Here is a 22,126-nt window from a genome sequence, read left to right on the forward strand (position 1 = left end):
TAGTAATGAAACGAAAGATCGGCACTCATGGAGGGATGCCAGAATCTGAAATCTCCTCCCCCCAAACCCATTGTAACACACACAATCCCCGCCCTTATCTACACGTCATAAATCACATTATCCAATTAGTTTTACATATGAAGTTTCACTTCCCATTGTGTATGCGGGCTTTTCTTATCTTCTCAAAACATCCGGCTGACGCTTCCCCCAAAAGGGAAGCAATTAAAGTAACAGGCTATCTCTTATATTGTCAGTGCAAAAATATGTCAATGTTTGCAGCATTGACACCTTGGCTCTTTTATGATTCATGGACTTCAACTCCCAGAATTCCTGAGCCAGCCAAGGTTGCCTACCCCTGGCCTATACAATACAGCCCTCCAGATACTGGCTTGAATCCTTATCATCCATGCTCAGCACAAACATACTCAGTGGAGATGAGAGATGTAGTCCAGCAGATGGAATAGGCTACTAATTTCTCAATCCTGTCTTAAGTTTTAACAGGGGAAACCCGAAGTAAGGTTTGCTTAAGCCAACTGTGGTCTTTGCAATCTAACAAAGTTGTGCTAAATGAAGAGTTTTGCCTTGGGCCTCATACCAGGAGGAATGTTATTTTTATCACTTTCTTTTTCCTCCACCCAACAATGACTATCCATTCCCTTTTATGCTTTTCTCTTTCAGCATTTACTGTTGTTCTTCTCCCCAATCCAGGTACCTGTGGGCGATTGAGGTGGATGTAAGAACTGAGGGCCTCAATATAGGGCTGCTGCAGTGTTTCTACCAGGCTATGGTCCTGTACATTGGGCCTGTCAGCAGAGAAGATGTTGATTGCAATGAGGAGGGCGTATTCGGCATCATCCAGCTGCAACTGTCGCATGGCCCGGGAAAATTCAAATATAGGGTTGATAAATTCGACCTGAAGACCTGATTTTGGGGGGAATGGGATTGGAGAGGAAGAGAAACAAAACATTAGGGAAAGATAGATGTCGTCTAACTTTCCATGCTGAGACCTCCAAATGTATTTTTTGTTTTGGATTTCTGTCCTACCTCACTTTGGCTAATTTGCAATGCTCAAAGTTAAAAGTGCTTCAGAGCATTAATACATAAGAGAAATTCATAGTTTGGGCTTAAAAATGAAGTGGGCTGTACACTAGACCTGAAAGTTGAAAAGATGCTGCAGAAGATGGTAATGGCAAACCACCCTATGCATCCATAAAATGAGTAGCCAATTCATTATAAAAGTAAAGATCAGTGTCAGGACCTACTTCAAGCCCACATCTTAAGAAAGCAGAAATCTTGGGAACAGTTTCTTCCAAGCAGAAACTTTTATTAAGAATAGGAGATAGCAGGCATAAGACAGGAACTGAGGGATTCCCTTACAGATTGATATTTTAAAGTGTCCCTAAGCAAACCCCACCCCACAGTTCATCCGGGTGGTTCAGACCGGCCAATGCCCAGGTGGTAAGTCCATCGTGGGAAAGGGAAGATAACATCAATCCGGTTCCATTTGCAGCATGATCATTCCACAGCTCTTCACAACTCCTTTTGGAGAAATAAACCAGAACCTGGAGGTTTTTATCTCTCCCCCCCCCCTGGCCCTTTTCCTAGCTGCCTGGTAAGGGAGAAGTTCAGAGAGATGCATAGTATAGGAGGCAATTTGTTACATTGTAATGGATAGCAGAAACCAAGGCGAATAAACAAAAGGTTACATTGTGGTTAATAAAGGAAGAGAAAGCAATAAAATCTGCATGCATATCCTCTCTCCCCCTTGGGGGTATGGCAGAATCCAGGGAAAGGTGGGATTTGGTTTTAGATCAGAGGAGATAGTTAGAAATGAAATATAAATGGATTCTGACACTATCTTTAATTAAGCAGTTAACAGAAAATAATACTGTACTTTCATGAAAGTAGACAGTGGTATAACAAGAACATGGTTAGTGGCACAAAATCTGAAAACCTAGCAGGACAAATGCCTATAAGAATAAAAAAAGGGAATCCAGGGAAAGGTGGGATTTGGTTTTAGATCAGAGGAGATAGTTAGAAATGAAATATTAATGGATTCTGACATCCTGCCCCCCTTAAAAATAGGAGAGATCCACCTGTAGATGAAGGAAAAAAAATAGAGGTTAGTCTGGCTTGTTGGGATATTCTGTATGAAACTTCCTTAGCAGTTTCGGTGCTCTGACGTGACGTTTATGGACCCACTCGTTTTCTGCGGAGGGAAGGTGTTTCCATGCTACTAGGGTTTTTTTATTAAAGAGTTTTACAAAAACAAAGTTTTACAATATATCCCCAAATCCCCCCCACCCCAAACCCGCCCAACGTCCCCCCCCACTTCCCAGAGCTAAATACAGGATTATAGTTATAGTAATCATATTCTAAATAAAAATTATGCATAATATACAATTAACCAAATTCATAATGTGCTTTAACTCCCCTTTAACATAACTACAAACAAAGTACCAATAACAATATCCCACTAAAATCTACTCATAAACTAAATGGAACTTTTTAGTCCCATATTTGTTCTGAATATAATCTATCCATCTCCTCCAAACTGAAATATATCTTTCCTTTGAATGATCTTTCAAATAAGCAGAAATCTTAGACATTTCTGCAAGATTCGAAACTTTAAACACCCATTCTTCTATAGTAGGCAAACTATCCTTCTTCCAATATTGTCCCACCAGTAACCGTGCTGCTGTTATCATATTCAACATCAAATTAGTTTCTTTAACATCACAATCTACAACAATACCCAATAAAAACAATTGCGGAGAAAACTTTATCTTTCTCCTAAAAATCTTTTGAATGTTCCACCAAATTTTGATCCAAAAAGCTTTTATATTTCTACAAGTCCACCACATGTGAAAATAGGTAGCTTCTAAACTACCACATCTCCAACATTTAGACTGTAAATTAGGATACATGTTAGACAACTTCTTGGGATCCAAATGCCATCTATAAAACATTTTATAAAAAATTTCTCTTAAGTTTTGAGCCTGAGTAAATTTAACATTTCTGACCCAAATTATCTCCCAAGTGTCCAACGAAATTGGTTCCTGAATATTTTGTGCTCACTTTATCATACAGTCTTTAACCAATTCCGTTTCCAAATCCAATTCAATTAAAGCATTATATATCCTCTTTATATGTGCACAATTTAAATCTCTAATTTGTTTTACTAAATTTTAATCTATAATTGTGATGCCAACCTTTTGATCTGACTTCCACCTAGCTTTCAATTGAGTATATTGAAACCAAGAGTAACTTATGTTTTCTTGTCTTAACTCATCTAATGATTTAAGTTGCCAATCATTCCCTTGCAATCTAAGTAATTCCTTATAAGAAACCCTATCCATACTCACTCCCATAGATACGCCCTCTATCGCCTGTCCAGGAATTCCCCAAATCGGTATTTTATAATTTAACTTATAATAATACTTTTTCCAGACACGCAATAAAGCACTTCTAAGAATATGGGATTTAAAAGCCCTGTCCACCTTCTTATCGTAAAGCAAATATGCATGCCATCCATATACCAAATCCCATCCCTCAAGATGAAGTATTCTCTTATTAGTTAAATTAAGCCAATCACTAACCCACGTCAAGGCAACCGCATCATAATACAATTTCAAATTCGGCGCCTTGAGTCCCCCTCTTGTAAAATCTTAAATTTAACTCTTGGTTTTTTCCCCGTCCAAATAAATTTATTAATACCCTTCTGCCATTGATCAAGGTTGGCATCCTTTTTCAATATAGGTATCATTTGAAACAAAAAGAGAAACTTTGGCAGAACATTCATTTTAACAACTGCAATTCTTCCCAGTAATGATAATTGTAATTTTTTCCAATTATTTAAATCCCTTTGTACCTTCAACCATAGTGTTTCATAATTATTCTTATACAATTTTACATTTGAGGCTTCAATATATACTCCTAAATATTTAACCTTTTTCACTATTTCAAAACCTGTTAATTTAGATAACATATCCCTTTCACTCATAGATAAGTTCTTAGATAATATCTTAGTCTTATTACTATTCACCTTGAACCCAGAAACCTTACCATACTGAGTTATAATTTCCATCAAATCTATAACCGACTGTAACGGTTGAGATACTGTCACAACCAAGTTGTCAGCAAAAGCTCTCAATCTATAATCATTCTGTTTTATTTTAATTCCCTTTATCATTAGAGGACTCTCGAATTTTAATTAATAAAATCTCTAATGTTAAAACAAACAATAATGGTGATAGGGGGCACCCCTGTCTTGTACCTTTTTCAATTTTAAAGGTCTCCATTAGTCCCCCATTAACTATAATTTGTGCAGTTTTTTGTTGATATATAACTTTAATAGCATGTAAAAAAGCTTCTCCAAAATTCATCTCCTCAACGACTCTCAATAAAAATTGCCAATTCAATTGGTCAAAGGCTTTCTCTGCATCCAAAAATATCAATGCTGCGGAGACTTGGTTGTTCTTATCCAAGTATTCAAGCAAGTTTACAATTTGTCTTACGTTATATTTCATATACCTCCCAGATATAAATCCCGATTGATCACTATGAATCATTTGTTTCAAAACTTGCATTAATCTATTAGCCAATACTTTAGCAAAAATCTTATAATCTGTATTTAAAAGCGATATAGGTCTATAATTTTTAGGTTGAGTACGGTCTTGATCCTCCTTTGGAATCAATGATACAAAAGCTGTCCTCCATGATGGAGGAACTGCACCTCCAGTCTGAATTTCATTAAACAAAATCTTTAAGGGTTCAATCATTTCAGGCAACAACTTTTTATAGTAAATTGCTGTTAATCCATCTGTTCCCGGAGCCTTGCCCAATTTCAACTGTTTAATAGCTAAAGAAATTTCTTCTGATGTAATTGGGCAATTCATCTCAAGTTGTTGTTCTTTTGAGAGTCTCGGAAAATGAGCTCCCTGTAAATATTTGTCTATATCTAAAGCTTGTATGTTTTCTTTAGAATATAATTTCGAGTAAAAATCTAAAAAACTCCTCTTAATCAAATTTTGTTGGTAGACTTCTTTTCCTTTATATTCTATTTTATCTATAATACGTGATTTCTGTTTCTTCCTTAATTGATAAGCCAACCATCTACCAGGCTTATTAGCGTTACAGAAAGTATTGTGTTTAGCATAGCACAAATTAATTGCTACTTGATCAGCCAGTAGCATATTAAATTGTTCTTTCAATAAATGTATTGAGATCCTTAAATTATTATCCAATGGATTCAAAATAAGCTTTTTCTCCTTAGCTTTAATCTCTTCCTCAATATCTAAACGTTTTTGCATTTGCTTACGCCTGTAAGCACTATTCATATAAATCAAAACCCCTCTCATATAAGCTTTACTAGCATCCCAAACCATTTCCATCGAGGTACCTTTATACGTATTTGTAACAAAAATTATTTCATATGTTCTCTACATTTCTGCAAGAACAAGTCATTTGTAAATAAGTTCTCATTCAGCCTCCAGGATCTTCTACTAGCATCTTCAGCAAAAAAACTCCAACCAGACAGGACTATGGTCAGACATTGTCCTAGGAAAAATCTTAACGTTCTTAACCGAAGAAAAAAGATCAGTAGTAATCAAAATAAAGTCAATCCTGGAGAAAGATTTATGTCTATCCGAAAAAAAGTAAAATCTCTGTCTCTCATATTCCTTTCCTGCCATACATCTCTTAATTCCAGATCTTCCTTCAAATCAAAAAAAGCTTTAGGCAATTTTGAATTAAAAAAGTTTTTAGAGGATCCCTTCTTGTCTTCAGATGGCACCAAAACTCCATTCCAGTCCCCCATCATAATAACAGATTTATAATCCAGTTCGATTAGTCTCTGATGTAAAAATTTAAAGAATTTTTGCTGTTGTTGATTTGGAGCATATAATCCAATAAGAAGAACTTTCTTTCCTTGTAGTATTAATTCAATACTAACATATCTCCCTTGTTTATCCGATTCAATCAAACTTGCCGAAAAGTCTTTTCTTAAATAAATAACCACTCCAGCCTTCTTGTCCGGAGCAAAGGATGCAAAATGTGTTCCCAATCGGGAATTAATCAGATACTTTTGGTCTTTTAATGCAATATGTGTCTCTTGTAAACAAACAATGTCATTTTTATGTTGTTTCAGATAAAAAAATACTTTCTTTCTTTTCTGTGGTGAGTTTAAGCCATTAACATTCCATGTCAGGAACTTCACCATCTCTGGTGACCATGAGCCTTTGGAACATGGCCTGAAGATCAGCTGTTGCTCTCTTCGGGCGTGCTCCTCCCACAGGCTCTGAGACAGCCGCGTCTTGCGTAGCTGGACCAGTTACAGGCTTTTGTTTTTGCTCTTTTTCCATACGCTTATATGCAGCTCTTGTCATCCTCTGTTCTTTTGGGTCTTCCTTTAATGCCAAACTCTGCTCCGTAGCCTCTGCCTGCCGCATCTCCTCAAGAGGCAATGACATTGCCCCTTCACTCAATTGTTTATCTTCTTGTCTTCTGTTCTTTTGATTCGAGGAGACGGTGGTAAGCCTGCTTTCAGGACCTTAGTGTAGAAATCTTTTGCTTTTAAAATTGTATCCAATCTGTATCTGGTCCCTGAATAATTTACCACAATTCCAATTGGTATTTCCCATCTGAACTGGATTTGTCGCTTCTTAAGCTCATCAGACAGAAAGGCAAAATCTTTCCTTTTTCTAAGAATTTTTGGAGGTATCTCCTTTAAAATCATAATATCTTGGCCTGCAATTTGAAATTTTTCCCGATAAAAAGCTACATGCTACTAGGTATTGAGTTGCTCCATGATACTTCCTAGAACAGTGATGGCGAACCTTTTAGAGACCAAGTGCCCAAACTGCAACCCCAAACCCACTTATGTATCATCGGGTGTCAGGTGGGTGTGGCCAATTGGGTGGGTGTGGCCAATTGGGTGGGCGTGGTTGTAGTGGTAACGGCAGACTGGGTGGGACTAAAAAGTTCAATCAATCAATTCCAACTTTACGAGAACTTTTTTTCCCCCATGAGAAGTTGAAATTGATTGATGGATTGAACCTTTTTTTTGCATACGGTGGCAGAGGCCTAAAGCGAAAAGATTTTATAAAACCCAGCTGAAGGCCAAGGACTGGGGCAACGGCGCGCGTGCCCACAGAGAGGGCTCTGCGTGCCACCTGTGGCACCCGTGCCATAGGTTCGCCACCACGGTCCTAGAATCTAGGATTTCTTTTATCTCAAAGTGTTGTTCTCCTTCAACCATGATTGGAGGTGTTGGGGGGGGATTTTTGGCCATAAGGGTGACTGTTGTTCTCTTTTCAGCAAACTGCAGTGAAAAATTGGGTGTATTTGCCTAAGATTTTTGGGTAGATCTAATTTTACTGTTACTGGATTTATGATTCTTTTAATTGGAAAAGGTCCTATATATTTTGGTCCAAGTTTTTTACAGGGCTGTAGGGATTAAATGGACTCCAGAAGATGGACTCCAGAAGATGGTAGAGGACAGGAAGGCCTGGAGGAACGTTGTCCATAGGGTCGCGATGGGTCGGACACGACTTCGCAACTAACAACAACAACAGGGATTTTAGATATTTTGTAGATAAATATACCATTTCTCCTACACTGAATGGTATGGGTTCGACTCTCTTTTTGTCTGCTTGTGCTTTGTATGCTTGCCTAGCTTCGTCTAAGGCTTTCCTAACGATTGGCCAGGTGTTTTGTAATTGTGCAATTCATTCTTTCAGCAATGGGATTTCCGGTTCATTTGGGATTAGTTCTGGCATAGGGTTGAAACTTTGACCAGTGGCTATTTGAAAGGGAGTGTAGCCTGTGCTTGAGTGGACTGCATTATTGTAAGCAACTTCTGCAAAGGGGAGTAGGTCCCTCCAATTTGTTTGCTGGAAATTAATAAATCATCTTAAGTATTGCTCAAGTACTGAGTTAGAACGTTCTGATTGGCTGTTACATTGAGGATGATGACTAGATGACAGTCCCTGAGTGGTTCCTAAGAGGGATAAAAATTCCTTCCAAAATTTTGACATAAATTGCACTCCCCTATCAGATATGATGTGTTGGGGTGCCCCATGCAGTCTGTAGATGTGCTGCATGAATAGTTTCGCTAAGGTTTTTGCGGTGGGAATCTTTTGGCAAGGGATAAAGTGCACTTGTTTGGAAAACAAGTCCGTAACTCCCCAGATGACAGTGTTTCCATTGCTTTCTGGTAATTCCACTATAAAATCCATTGATATTTCTTTCCAGGGGGCTGAGGGATTCGCCACTGGTTGTAACAGTCCGGTCGACTTCCCTTGCAACCTCTTAGCCATTGCACTCGTAGGGCAGCTGGCCACGTAACTTTCTATGTCCTTTTTCATGGACAGCCACCAAAATTGCCTTTTAATTAGATGTAATGTTTTTACAAATCCAAAATGCCCTGCTGATTTTGTATCATGGCATAGTTGCACGAAAATGACCCTTTGGGTAGTTGGTATATATAACTTCTCTCCCACCCATGGCACTCCATCTTTGATGGTGCACACATGTCTATTCTTTTGGAACCACTCATCTGTTTCCAAAGTTTTCCGGAATTCAATTCCAGTTTGGCTACCTAGCTCTGGCTTTAATTTAGCTAGGACTCTGGTGGTTACTGGCACTGCCAGTTGTGTTTCAGGCATGAGTGGTTTAGAATCGGTGGCTCGTGTGCTGTTATATTGGGGCATGTGAGACAGTGCATCTGCCAGGAAATTCTCCCCCCCCCGAGAAGTGCTTGAGCATAAAACGGAATTGGTGAAAATGTTGGGACCAGCGGGATTGCTTGGGAATGAGCTTCCGGGGTGTTTTTAAGGCTTCCAGGTTTTTGTGGTCCGTCCATACCTGAAAAGGGATTTTATTTCCTTCAAGGAAATGGCGCCACGTTGTTCTGTACCAGCCTACTACCGGCCCTGCAGAAAAGGCAGGGAGAACCCCTTTACAAGAAGGCAAGAGGCTGGAACTAAGCCTGCCAAATTTATGGACACAAAAGCAAACAGAGCAAAACAAAACACGAACCATGAAACAGGAGCTATTCGAACGGTTGCCTTCAGCAAACCAGCCCTCCCACACATTCCCCTTTTAAAAAGTTCAAAGCGTGGCTTCTCTCTGCCTCATTCTGAGGTGCCCCATTGCCTTCCTCTGTTTACTCCTGATTGACTGCCTCCTGCGTCGGGCGTCCTTGAACAGGGCCAGCTGTGGGTCATCTTCATCCACGCTGTCAGGCTCACACAGCTGGGTCTGCGTCGTAACCAGATGGGAGGGGCCCGGCTGAGGGCTCTGCGGAGCCTCAAGGCTATCCTCAGCAAGCTCTCCAACACCCCCCTCCTCCTCCTCTGAATCGTCCGACCCAACTGCCGAACCCACAGGATGACCCTGAATCACAACACTATCCTGCACCGCAGGGCCCTTCTCCCGGGTCTGCCGATCCGGATGTGGTCGGGATGGAAATTGTTCATGAAAAACAGACACCAAAGCAGGGGCATGAACGGTGGTCGCGTCCTCCCAGGTGAAGTCCTCTGGTCCATAGCCTTTCCATTCAATCAGGTACTGGAAACGACCTTTCAGCCAACGGGAGTCCCTGATGCTGGCGACCTCGTACTCGGGGGTGCTGTCTCCATCACGAGGTCCTGATGGGGGAGGTTCTGCTCAGCGGAGTGGACAGGCCGGTTGCTCGGGGACCAACAGAGACCGATGAAAGACTGGGTGCACGTGCAGGGAACGTGGCAGAGTTAAGCGATAGGCGACCGGATTGATGACAGCCTCGATTGGGAACGGTCCTAAATATCAGTGATCTAACTTTCTCACCGGCCGTGTTGACGTTAGGTTCCTGGTGGACAACCAGACCCGATCTCCCACCGATAGTGGAGGCGTATCCCGCCTTGACCGATCAGCAAACCTTTTGTAATCGGCCTTGGCCTTCTCTAACTGACGTTGCACCAATCGATGGATCGCCTGTAACTCTGCCATGAAGTCGTTCGCTGCCGGCTCCGGTGAGTCCACGGGAGAAAGGGGGAAAAACCGGTGGTGATATCCCACATTGGCCAAGAACGGTGTCATCTGTGTGGAGGTGTGCTGCGAATTGTTGAATGCAAACTCAGCTATGGCCAGATAGTCCACCCAATTGTTTTGCTGCAGATTGACGTAGCAGCGCAGATATTGTTTCAGAATACCGATGACCTTCTCGGTTTCCCCATCAGTTTGAGGATGATGCGCGAACGAGAGGCAAATCTTGATATCCAACGCATGCATCAACTCCTGCCAGAAGCGCGCTGTAAACTGGGCCCCCCTATCAGTGATGACACTATCAGGGAGGCCGTGCAGCCAAAACACCTGCTGAATGAACATACAACTAGTGGCGCGGGCTGACGGTAAGCCGCAACAGGGGATGAAATGCACCATCTTGGTCAGCATGTCCACCACCACATACACTGTCGTAAAACCAGAGGACCAGAGGTAAATCCATCAGAAAGTCCATGGACACAGCCCCCCAGGGTCTTTTGGGTGTCGCCAAGGGCTACAGTAATCCAGGCGGGGCCCCTGTCGCTGACTTGGCCTGCCTGCATGGGATGCAGGAAGTGACATAGGACTGGACGTCGTGTCGGACTCGGGGCCACCAGAAGGTACGGGAGACCAGGTTCAGGGTCTTGAACAGGCCAAAATGCCCCGCCGCCAGGTTATTGTGACACTGGCTGAGGATGAGTCCCGAGTGGCCCTCCCGGAACGTAGAGCCGGTCACGATAATACAAGAGTCCATCCGTGACCGTCCAAGGAGAATCTGGCCCCACCTCCTCCTTCCGCTGAGCCACCCATACCTCCTGCTGCTGTGCCTCCCGGATCCGAGCCCGTATATCAACCGGCTCTCGCACCGCAGCAAAAGACTCGACGGGGATCACCGTCCTGGGCAGAAGCTTGTCTTCCACTCAGGAATATTCGGGCTTCCTGGACAGAACATCCGGTCTTTGATTGCGCGTGCCGACCAGCTGACGGGGAAGCTCCAGGATGACGTCGGACAGTCGCAGGTGGCAGCCAGCGCGAGGAAGGCGTGCTCGCGATGAGTCGAGGTGGGCCCGTGTCCGTGGCGAGCCGGGACGGTGAGGGTGGCGCCTGTAGCGTGGGAGGCTCGTCCGCGGAGGGACGGGTGAGGCCTGTGCGCCGTGCTGCGAAGAGGGCCCGTGGACTCAGTGCCGGACATCGGGCCCCCACTGAATGTCGAGCCCGCAGGGCGCGACATGCCGCCCCTCCTACCAAGGTCCCTCCTGAAAGGGAAGAATCAAGGGGTAAGTGACCGTCCACCCGGCCCCCGCCCAACTTACCAGGGTGCCGGCGGTGGAAATCCCGAACCAACCGGGGAGCGTGAACGTCCTCCCCCTGCACCCATGTTGCCTCCTCCACAGGGTATCCCTTCCACCGGATTAGGTACTGCACACGACCCCTACGTGTTCTGGAGTCGAGGACCTCCCGTACCTCGAAGTGGTCTATAAGTGGTCCTTATAGACGGGCCCAGGCCGTCCCCCCCGCCGTTGTAGCGGGCTTCAATAGGCTGCTATGAAAGACCGGGTGGATCCTGCCTAGGAGCTTAGGCAATAGGAAACGCACCGTTACGGGGTTGATTATCTGCAGCACCCGGAACGGCCCAAGGAATTTAGGCCCCAGCTTCTTACATGGTACCTATGCGCGCAGGTATTTGGTGGACAGGTACACCAGGTCCCCCACTTTTGGAACGACAAATGGCCTCCGCTTCTTATCGTCCTGTTCCTTATACGTTACTGCGGCTTGTTCCAATGCTTTTTTCGCTGCACCCCAGGCCTCCTCTATCTGCCGTATCCATTCCTGAGGCTGGCAGGGAGCCCCGTCTTCCGGGGCACTTTCGCCGATAGGAACGAAATCACTGCCAGAGACTATTTTGAATGGGGAGAACCCTGTGCTACTGTGGACGGCGTTATTGTATGCCACCTCCGCGAACGCCAAAAGGTCCACCCAGTTGGTCTGCTGGTAGGACACGTAGCATCTCAAATACTGTTCTACGGCAGCATTGGCTCGTTCCACCGCCCCATTGGTGCTGGGGTGATACGCTGTACTCAGTACCTGAGACGACCCAACAAAATGGACGAACTCCCTCCAAAAGCGTGCCGTGAACTGTACCCCCCAATCAGATATTATTCGTCGTGGGACGCCATGTAATCGGTAAACGTGGGTCACAAAAAGCCAAGCCAACCGTCGAGAAGAAGGCAAGCCTTTGCAGGGGACGAACTGAGCCTGTTTAGAGAACAGATCCACGACAGTCCAGATGACGTTATGGCCCCTACTCTCAGGCAGCTCAACGATAAAGTCCATAGCAATGTCTTGCCATGGCCTGGTGGGGTCGGCCACCCTCTGGAGAAGACCTAATGGCTTTCCAACGGAGGGTTTGGTAGTGGCACAGATATGGCACCTTCGCAAATAGTCCTCAATGGTTTTTTTCATGTGAGGCCACCAAAATTGCTGGCGTGCCAGATGCAGGGTCTTCAGGAACCCAAAATGTCCTGCCTGTTTGGTATCATGGCAACGGTACAATATCTTTTCTCGTAACGTCAAAGGTACGTACATTCGTGTTCCGTACCAAGCCAAGCCATCCCGCATTGTCAGGAGGCCTGGGTGGGCCTGTAGCCATTCATCCCCCTGAAGGGCCTTCCGGAGCTCGGAGCAAAGATCATCCTGAGTCGCTAGGACCATGTCCCCCACCCAGGTTGTACTCTCTGCCTCTGTTGGTACAAGTGCCTGTACAACTTCCTCCCTCTTACTCTCGTATTGCGGCATATGAGACAACGTGTCTGCTAGGAAATTCCTTCCCCCCGGGACGTACTTCAGAACAAACCAGAAACGGCGGAAATAGAGCACCCACCGGACATGTTTGGGGGACAACCGCCGGGGTGCTTGTAGGGCCTCCAAGTTTTTATGGTCTGTCCACACCTGAAATGGGTGGACAGCCCCCTCCAGGTGATGTTGCCATGTTTCAAGGGCCCAGCGGACCGCGAAAGCCTCTTTCTCCCAAATTGCCCAGGCACGTTCCGTGGGAGTAAACCTTTTGGACGCGTAGGCGCATGGTTGGAGCACCCCTTCACTATTCCGTTAGAGGAGGACGGCCCCGAGAGCGACATCGCTCGCATCCGCCTGGACCACATAGGGCAGGTCGGGGTTTGGATGCAGCAAAACTGGTTCTTTGGCGAAGAGGGTTTTTAGCGTCTCAAAGGCCCATTGGCATGTCAAAGACCACGCCAGTTTAAGACCGGGTCGTGGCTGTACCGACAGCTGCCGCGTACGAAGGAGGTCCGTGAGCGGCAGGGCGATGGCTGCAAAGCACGGTATAAGCTGCTGGTAGAAGTTAGCAAAGCCTAAGAAGCTTTGCAACTGGCGTTGCGTCCGTGGGGCTTGCCATTGTTGGATGGCCTCCACTTTCTTAGGGTCCATTTCCACCACCCCTGCGGAAATCCTATACCCCAGGTAGTCTAGTTGTGTCTTGTGAAATTCACATTTGGACAGCTTCACGTAGAGTTGCGCCTCCCGTAATTTTGCCAGCACCTGCCGCACCAAGGTGACATGTTCCTCCATTGTCGCCATGTAGATTAAAATGTCATCCAAGTAGACCAGGACTCCGCGGTATAGAAACTCATGCAGAACCTGGTTGATTAGCTGCATGAAAACAGCAGGGGCTCCCTGCAGCCCAAATGGCATCACCCGGAATTGGAAGCTCCCCAAGGGACAGTTGAATGCTGTTTTCCACTCGTCCCCGGCCTTAATCCTGATCCGATAGTACGCCTCTCTCAGATCTAGTTTAGTGAACACCCGACCCATGGCCGGGTGTGCTAGTAGGTCCTTCATCAGTGCGAGAGGATAAAGATGTTCGACACACACTGCATTAACCCCCCGGTAATCCACACACAGCCGAAGCCCTCCATCCTTTTTTTCGCGAAACAGAACGGCCGCCGCCATCCTGGACCGTGCTGGTTGTATGAAACCCCTCTCTAGATTTTTATCGATGTATCGCCGCAGCTCTTGCATCTCTTTCGGCGACATGGCGTACATACGGGGTTTAGGTAGCCGGGCACCAGGCTCCAACTTGATAGCACAGTCCGTAGAGCGGTGGGGAGGCAGCGTGTTGCATTCACGCTCATCAAACACATCCATTAGATCTGAGTAAACCTGGGGCACCTGGGCTTCTTGGTCCAACCCACCCCACAAGCCCTTTCCGGTTTCTCTGTGTTGGCTGGCCCCATGAAAACATGCTTGGGAGGGGGCTGGGGCCCCAGCCCTAGACGAAGATGTCGACAACCCCCCTCCCACAAGACAGCCTCGGGCTGTCCTCGAACGTCTTGCAGCCCAACGTCCAGTTCCACGGCCACGCGGAACCATTCCTGCAACCGAGCCGGGACGCCGCACACCACGCAAGCCCGGCGAAGGGCACCGTCCAAGCCAGCCCTAAAGTGATGAACAAGAAGGCGCTCCGGCCACGAGCGTAGTTTCCCAGCCACTTTACGAAAGTCTCCTACATAGTCCACTGCTGGTCTGCCCCGTTGCCGCAAGGTCAAAATGTCGGCCTCGGCACGATGCACCCGGGCGATATCCTCAAAGCGACCACGTAGGGCCTCCAAAAAGAGACCAACATCCCCAAGCTCACGGGCGTGGTCACTATATAGGTCGGCCGCCCAAGCTGCGGCCTCTCCCTGCAGGCAAGCCGTTACGGCCACCACCATCGCCCAGGGGGATACATAGGCTTGGGCGTACTGATCCATGTGGTTTATCACCTGTCCTATGAACATCGCCAGACGATCAGGGTGGCCATCGTACGTTATGGAAAGGGGTGGTGGCCCCCACACCACTCCAGGACCCCAAGGCCCCACCTGTGACCCCAAAAGCCGGGGTCCCCCAGCCAGCCTTGTTGACTGCTGGCTACGTCTTCCATCGGCTCCTGGCCAAGGCCCTGAGGTGCTTTCAGCAGGGGCCGCAGGGGGGGGCAGGCCTTCATGTGACGTGTCAAGGCTGGGCGGGCTCTGGAACCATGGACTGGCCAAGCGGAAACGAGACGGGCCGGACCGTCCTGAATGGGTCCCAGCGAGAGACCACCGGCCTGGCTCCGCCCCGGACTCAGCGGCCATCCATGGGGCGCCAACCTCCCCGAATCTGTCCCGCAGCACGTCCATTGTTTGATGGCCTGGGGCAGTGGAGTAACTCCATTCCTCACCATGGTCCTCCATCAGGCACCGCTCTCTCCATTCCATTGAGGGCCCCTTCAACCGGGTCTCCTGGCCTCGACCGGGGCCTCTATGCTCCAGGGTGGAGCCCAACCACCACTGCCCTCTACATTCGCGGCTTCCGGCCTCCCTTGGCTCTACCGCAGAGTCCACTGGCAGAGGAGGCCGCCGTTTCGGCCGTACTGAGGGAGGCACCTCCTTCCCCCACTTCCACTGCTTCAGACGGTGTTGCAGCGGCCTCAACCACATCCTCCATGGCAGTCGCTGGTGCAGCTCCTTGCAAGCCTTCTGCCATGCCCGAACGTTCACACAACAACAAAAGGAAAGGGAGAATGCTGACTTACTCTCAGCCCCGTACGGAAGAGTAGGGAAAAATGCAGCTGGAACGAGAGCTGAGTCCACAGGAAGTGTTTACTGTGAAGCAAACAGCAAACAACGATCCAAAAGAAAGCGAAGTCAGCATTGGCTGCTACCCGCAACCAACGCTGCTAAATACCCTCCCAATGCAAACGTCCAGACCCCACAAAAACACGCCTACAACCGCCCGTCCCCTATTTCCACCCAGCCCTTTCCTGACAATGTCTTTTGCCTCAATCCCTGCCTCCCGACGCTCTCCGCCTGCCAGGTAAGCTCCCATCGAACTCTGAGACCACCACCTCGCGGCCCGTCACCTCCCTTCACCACACCCATCTCCCACCCATGTATGGCCCCCACCCGACCCCAGTCCTTGGACGCCTCTCCACCCCCCACAGGCCCTGGTGCCGCCACATCTCCAGCCATGCTGGCAGGCTCAATGGGCATAGCCTCTAGCTGCGCGCTCCAGGGAATGCGAGACCGTAACTGCCTCCCAGCCAGCCTGTTGACGCCGTGCTCCCCAGTCCACACCGCGTCCAGGTTCGTTGCGGCACGGACGGGTCCGGTTCCAGACGAAGAAGCCACGGAGCCCGCCGGTACTGGGCGAGGCCCGGCAGAGCTGTCCTGTGCATGCGCGCACCGACCAGCTGACGGGGAAGCTCCGGGACGACGTCGGACAGTTGCAGGTGGCAGCCGGCGCGAGGAAGGCATGCTCGCAACGAGTCGAGGTGGGCCCGTGTCCGTGGCGAGCCGGGAGGATGAGGGTGGCGCCTGTAGCGTGGGAGGCGCGTCCGCGGAGGGATGGGTGAGGCCTGTGCGCCGTGCCGCGAAGAGGGGCCGTGGACTCGGTGCCGGACATCGGGCCCCCGCTGAATGTCGGGCCCGCGGGGCGCGACACTCGATTTGATGCCGCGCTCCCTCCAGATGATGCTTCCAGGCCTCGAACGCCACTTTGATGGCCAGCAGCTCCTTCTCCCAGATTGTATAATTGTGCTCTGAAGGGTTCAGTTTTCGTGAATGGTACGTGCAAGACACGAAGTTACCGCTGGGCGTTGTTGCCTGGAGTAACACCGCCCCAATGGCAATGTCGGAGGCGTCCGCCTCCACAACAAACGGCCGTTGCGGGTCAGGATGCTTCAAGATGGGCTCCTTCATGAAGGCTTCCTTCAAAGTCTGGAAAGCCCGTTGTTCTGGAGTGTTCAACTGAAACCGAGTCTTCTTCTGCAGGAGCCGGGTGAGGGGGGCTGTCAAAACAGCAAACCCAGGGATGAAAGCTCGGTAATAGTTGGCGAACCCAAGAAGTCACTGAACATCCTTCACATGACGTGGGGGTTGCCAACTCTGCAAAGACTCAACCTTACTCGGCTCCATGGCGATGCCCTCAGGAGAAATGCAGTGACCTAGGAAATCGATGGTCACCCGGTAGAACTGGCACTTCTCCAACTTGGCAAACAGCCGATGTTCTCAGAGTCGCTGCAGGATCTGATGGTGCACTTCACGCGACGGGGAGTAGATCAGGATGTCGTCCAAGTAGATCACGACAAACTGATCCAACAAATCCCGGAAAATATCGTTCATGAAATGCTGAAACACGGCGGGGGCATTGGTCAGACCAAACGGCATCACCGTGTACTCAAAATGTCCATAACGAGTACCAAACGCCGTCTTCCACTCATCACCCGGCCGAACCCTGACGAGGTTGTAAGCTCCACACAGGTCCAGTTTCGTGAAGATCTTAGCCTCCCAGAGTCGGTCCAAGAGTTCGGAGATGAGCGGCAGCAGGTAACGATTGTGCACCGTGATGGCGTTGTTTCCTATAATCGCAGCAAAGCCGCAATTTGCTGGACTTCTTTTTAACGAAGAGCACGGGTGCAGACACTGGCGAGGACGAGGGCCGGATGAAACCGTGAGCCAAATTCTTCTCCAGAAAGTCCCGCAATGCAGCCAACTCGGGGTCCGACATGGAGTACAAACGCCCGACTGGGAGAGGTGCATCAGGGACTAAATCAATGGGGCAGTCATAGGGCCTGTGCGGGGGTAATTGATCCGCCTCTGTCTCACTGAACACATCAGCAAATTTGGACAGTTCGGGAGGCAAGGAAACCCCTGGGGAACCCTCCACCTGGCCAGCACAGATATGGCGGGTGTAGTCCACGCACTGCAAGCTTGGGAAGGTGACCAGGTTCTGTGACCAATAGATTTGTGGGTCATGCACCCGAAGCCACGCCAGTCCCAAGACCACAGAGAAATGCAGATCTGAGGTGATATAGAACTGGATGGCCTCCACATGGGAACTGATGGCCATACATAATGGTTGCGTGGCGGCCGTAATTGGCCCAGACAGGAGCACTCGACCAGTCCACTAACATGGGCGGTTCCACCGGGCACTGGGGAACAGCCCATTTGGCCACAAATGCTGAGTCCATAAAATTTGTGGTGGCCCCAGAGTCAATTAAGGCATGGACTGGAATCCCCTTTGGCTTGCCAGGAAGGATCAGATGTGCCTCCAATATCAGATGCCGTGGAGGTCCACAGGCAGCATCGGAAAGACGTCGCTCAGTGTTGTTGTGGGACGCCTGATCTATCACACCGTCTAGATCGGGCTCGGGGCGTTTCCCGACAGAAAAGTAGGGGACTTTCTCGGGGCAGACTCGGTCACTGATGCCCGCTGTCGCTTCTTTGGGCAAAAAGCAGCCAAATGCCCAGGGTCCCCGCAGTAAAAACACAACCCCCCGATCGTCGTCTGTTCATTTCAGTCACCGATAGACGAGACCTGGCGGCACCCAGATCCATTGGCTCCTCCCTTTGAACTGGGGTCTCACGCACAACAGGGGCTGCAGGGGTCTGTGGGGTGGCACGGCGACTCCTTCGCTGCTGCAACCGAGCATCGATCCGCAGGCAGAGATGGATCAGCCCATTGAGGTCTGAGGGAATATCCACACGGGCCAGCTCATCCAACATCTCCTCCGACAATCCATCCTGGAAGGCATCCACAAGCGCAGCCTCATTCCAGGCGGAATCCTGGCTAAGCAGCCGAAAATCGCTGATATAGCCCTGTAGGGGGCGTTGACCCTGCCTCAGAGCTTTCACGCGTTGAGTAGCAGTCTGCGTCTTTATAGGGTCCTCATACATCAGACGCATATGATCACAAAACCCCACAAAGTTGTCCAACAATGGGCTAGGTTGAGCCAGCAGAGGCGTGCCCCAACGAGCTGCATCACCCGAAAGAAGGCTTAACACAAACCCCACCTTATCCCGGTCAGTGGGGAAATCAGCTGCTCTCACGCTGATGAAAAGCTGGCATTGTCCCAGAAAAGCAGGAAACAGTTCTGGATTGCCAGTAAATTTATCCGGCATCGCAACTTGGCATTTTCTCCTGGGTGGGGGTGATGGTGGGGGTGCAGTATGGACCTGAGCTTGCAATTGAGCCACCTGAGCTGCCAACAAAGTGAGTTGCTGGGCGAGCTGGGCATTCTCAGCACGTAGCTGCTCCATAATAATAAGGGGTGGTTGGCTGAAGGCAAACCGTTCTGTACCAGCCTACTACCGGCCCTGCAGAAAAGGCAGGGACAACCCCTTTACAAGAAGGCAAGAGGCTGGAACTAAGCCTGCCAAATTTATGGACACAAAAGCAAACAGAGCAAAACAAAACACGAACCATGAAACAGGAGCTATTCAAACGGTTGCCTTCAGCAAACCAGCCCTCCCACACATTCCCCTTTTAAACAGTTCAAGGCGTGGTTTCTCTCTGCCTCCTTCCGAGGTGCCCCATTGCCTTCCTCTGTTTACTCCTGATTGACTGCCTCCTGCGTCGGGCGTCCTTGAACAGGGCCAGCTGTGGGTCATCTTCATCCATGCTGTCAGGCTCACACAGCTGGGTCTGCGTCGTAACCAGATGGGAGGGGCCCGGCTGAGGGCTCTGCAGAGCCTCAAGGCTATCCTCAGCAAGCTCTCCAACACCCCCCTCCTCCTCCTCTGAATCGTCTGACCCAACTGCCGAACCCACAGTCTGACCCTGAATCACAACACACGTAAGTAATGACCAGTGCACCCTGTATGCCTCTTTTTCCCACTCGGCCCAGCGCTGTTCTGTTTCGGTGAGTTTCTTGGATGTGTATGCACACTGTTTATTTATTTTATTTATTTATTTAGTTATATTTATATACCGCCCTTTCCCTGAGGACTCAGGGCGGTTTACAGGGAATTAAAAAATCCAACATACAAAAGTTAAAACCGAATTAAAAAATATTAATTAATGTTGCAATACCCCTTCATCGTTTTCTTGTAATAGTACAGCCCCCACTGCCACATCCCTTGCATCTGCCTGTATTATGAAAGGTTTATCCATGTCTGGGTGCCTCAGTACTGGTTCGGCAGAAAAAAGTCTCTTTAACCTCTCAAATGCCGCTTGGCATTCCATTGTCCATTTTAGTGGCTGGCTAGGTTTCACTGAGGATTCTCCCTTTGTTTTTAGTAAGTTCGTGAGGGGCAGGGCTATCTGGGCAAATGAGGGGATGAATTGGCGGTAAAAGTTTGTGAAACCCAGGAAACTGCAACTGCTTCCTTGTGCGAGGTGGTGCCCATTCTAGTAGTGCCCTGACTTTCTCGGGGTCCATTTCGATGCCCTGTGGGGATATGCAATACCCCAGGTAGTCTATTCTTTCCTGGTGGAATTCGCATTTCGATAACTTGGCATATAGGTGGGCAGCCCGCAATTTTTTTAAGACCACTCTGACTAAGTTGACATACTCCTCTTTGGACTCGGTGAAGATAAGGATGTCATCTAAATAAACCAGGACCCCCTTAAATAGGTGCTCCCTTAGCACTTCATTGATTAATTGCATAAATAAGAGCCTTGGTGGAGCAGTGGGCTAATGCCTCCTTAAGTAACACCAGCTGCCTGCAATTAGTGCAGGTTCGCATCCCACCAGGCTCAAGGTTGACTCAGCCTTCCATCCTTCCGAGGTAGGCAAAATGAGGACCCAGATTGTTGGGGGCAATTAAGCTGACTTTGTAATAATGCCGCTTGGGGTGTGTGTGAAAGCCCTAACAAGCAGGCATATACATAGAATGAAGGCTACTGCTAAGCTTGTAAGCCGCCCTGAGTCTTCGGAGAAGGGCGGGATATAAATGGAATTAAAATAAAATAAATAAAATAAAATAAATACTGCGGGGGGCCCTTGTAGTCCGAACGGCAAAACTTTGAATAGGTAGCATCCCATTGGTCAATTAAATGCAGTCTTCCATTCATCCCCTTCCTTGATCTTAACGCGATAGTACGCTTCTCTTAGGTCTAGTTTGGTAAAAATCCTTCCTTTCAATAGGTGGGATAACATGTCCTTCATGAGGGGTAGGGGATACAGGTTACTTTCACTAATTGCATTCAGGGTGCGGTAATCCACGCACAAATGCAAAGTGCCGTCCTTCTCCTTAAAGAGGCCCAGGGCAGCCACTTTGGGTTTGGCAGGTTCAATAAATCCCCTTTCTAGGTTTTTATTTATGAATCTTTCCATCTCCTCCTTCTCTTTAGGGCTCATGGAGTACAGTCTGGGCTTCAGGAGTTTTGCCCCGGGTTTGATTTCTATAGCACAGTCCATGGGTCAGTGAGGAGGGAGCTCATCTGCCCGTTCCTCGCTGAAGACTTCAGCAAGGTCCCGGTATTTTTCCAGTATTTCTGGTAACCCCTTCTCTTCTCCCACTGATGCTTTCTCTGCTCCTAGGGTTAGTGGGGGGCTTTGGGCTGTTAAGTTCGCACAATCCCCCTCTGGGAAATTGAGCTTTGCCGTCCTCCAATTTATCCAGGGGTTCCATTTCTTTAACCATTCCAGCCCTAGGATCATTGGGCATTCTATGCCTGGGTTCACTATAAACATTATATCTTCCTCATGGTTCCCCAGGGACAGGTGGACTGGTAAAGTGGCTAGGGTAGCTGGCACCCCCCTGTTATGGACCCATCTAAATGGCCAAAGGAGATTGGTTGCTTTAGTCTCATCACCGGAATGCCCAAGTTCCCCACTAGCGTCAGGCTAATGAGGCAGCGGGTGCAGCCAGAGTGTATTAAGCCCTTCACTTTGACAGCTTCGGGCATGGAGGGAGCTAATATAGTTACTGTCTTAAGGATGGGTGGAATGGATCTACTTACCAGGGGTTCCCCCCCCCGAGCTGTCGTAGGCCAGAGTTCCCTCCCCTCGTTGGCAAGGGTTGGGGACTCCACAGCCTCTATCGCCCTCATGGTGGGTTCTTTTGGTTTGGCTGGGGACTTTCCTGATTTCCTGGCTGGTGATGGATCTGGTTTGCACTGAGGGGCTTTGGAGCAGCATTCTATGGTGTGATGCCCCTCTCTCCCACATTTGAAACAGCCCGTTGACTTCTTGGCCATGGCCGGTGGTTTCGCTGGCTCATGCGTTGGCTCAGGAGGCGAGCGGCCCCATGGTTTTCCTCAGCGGTGCCTCTTCAGTAATCAATCTCTGCTTCCTCTGCCAGGACGTACCATTCATCGAGTTGGCTTGGGTCCCGTCGAG

At 48.5% G+C, this 22,126-nt stretch overlaps 1 protein-coding gene across 1 annotated transcript in view; it reads right to left on the reverse strand.

Moving 5' to 3' along the window:
• Positions 1-22,126, reverse strand: part of LOC308675977 (oxysterols receptor LXR-beta-like) — a gene marked incomplete at both ends in the record, with an annotated part of 90,707 nt that overhangs the window by 19,996 nt on the left and 48,585 nt on the right. The window contains 1 exon segment of the mRNA XM_081341668.1: positions 713-921. Within this exon segment, the coding sequence (XP_081197794.1) occupies positions 713-921 (209 nt within the window).

The sequence above is a fragment of the Vipera berus genome (genome assembly GCF_964194415.1).
Source record: "Vipera berus genome assembly, chromosome: W".
Taxonomy (NCBI): Eukaryota; Metazoa; Chordata; class Lepidosauria; order Squamata; family Viperidae; genus Vipera; species Vipera berus.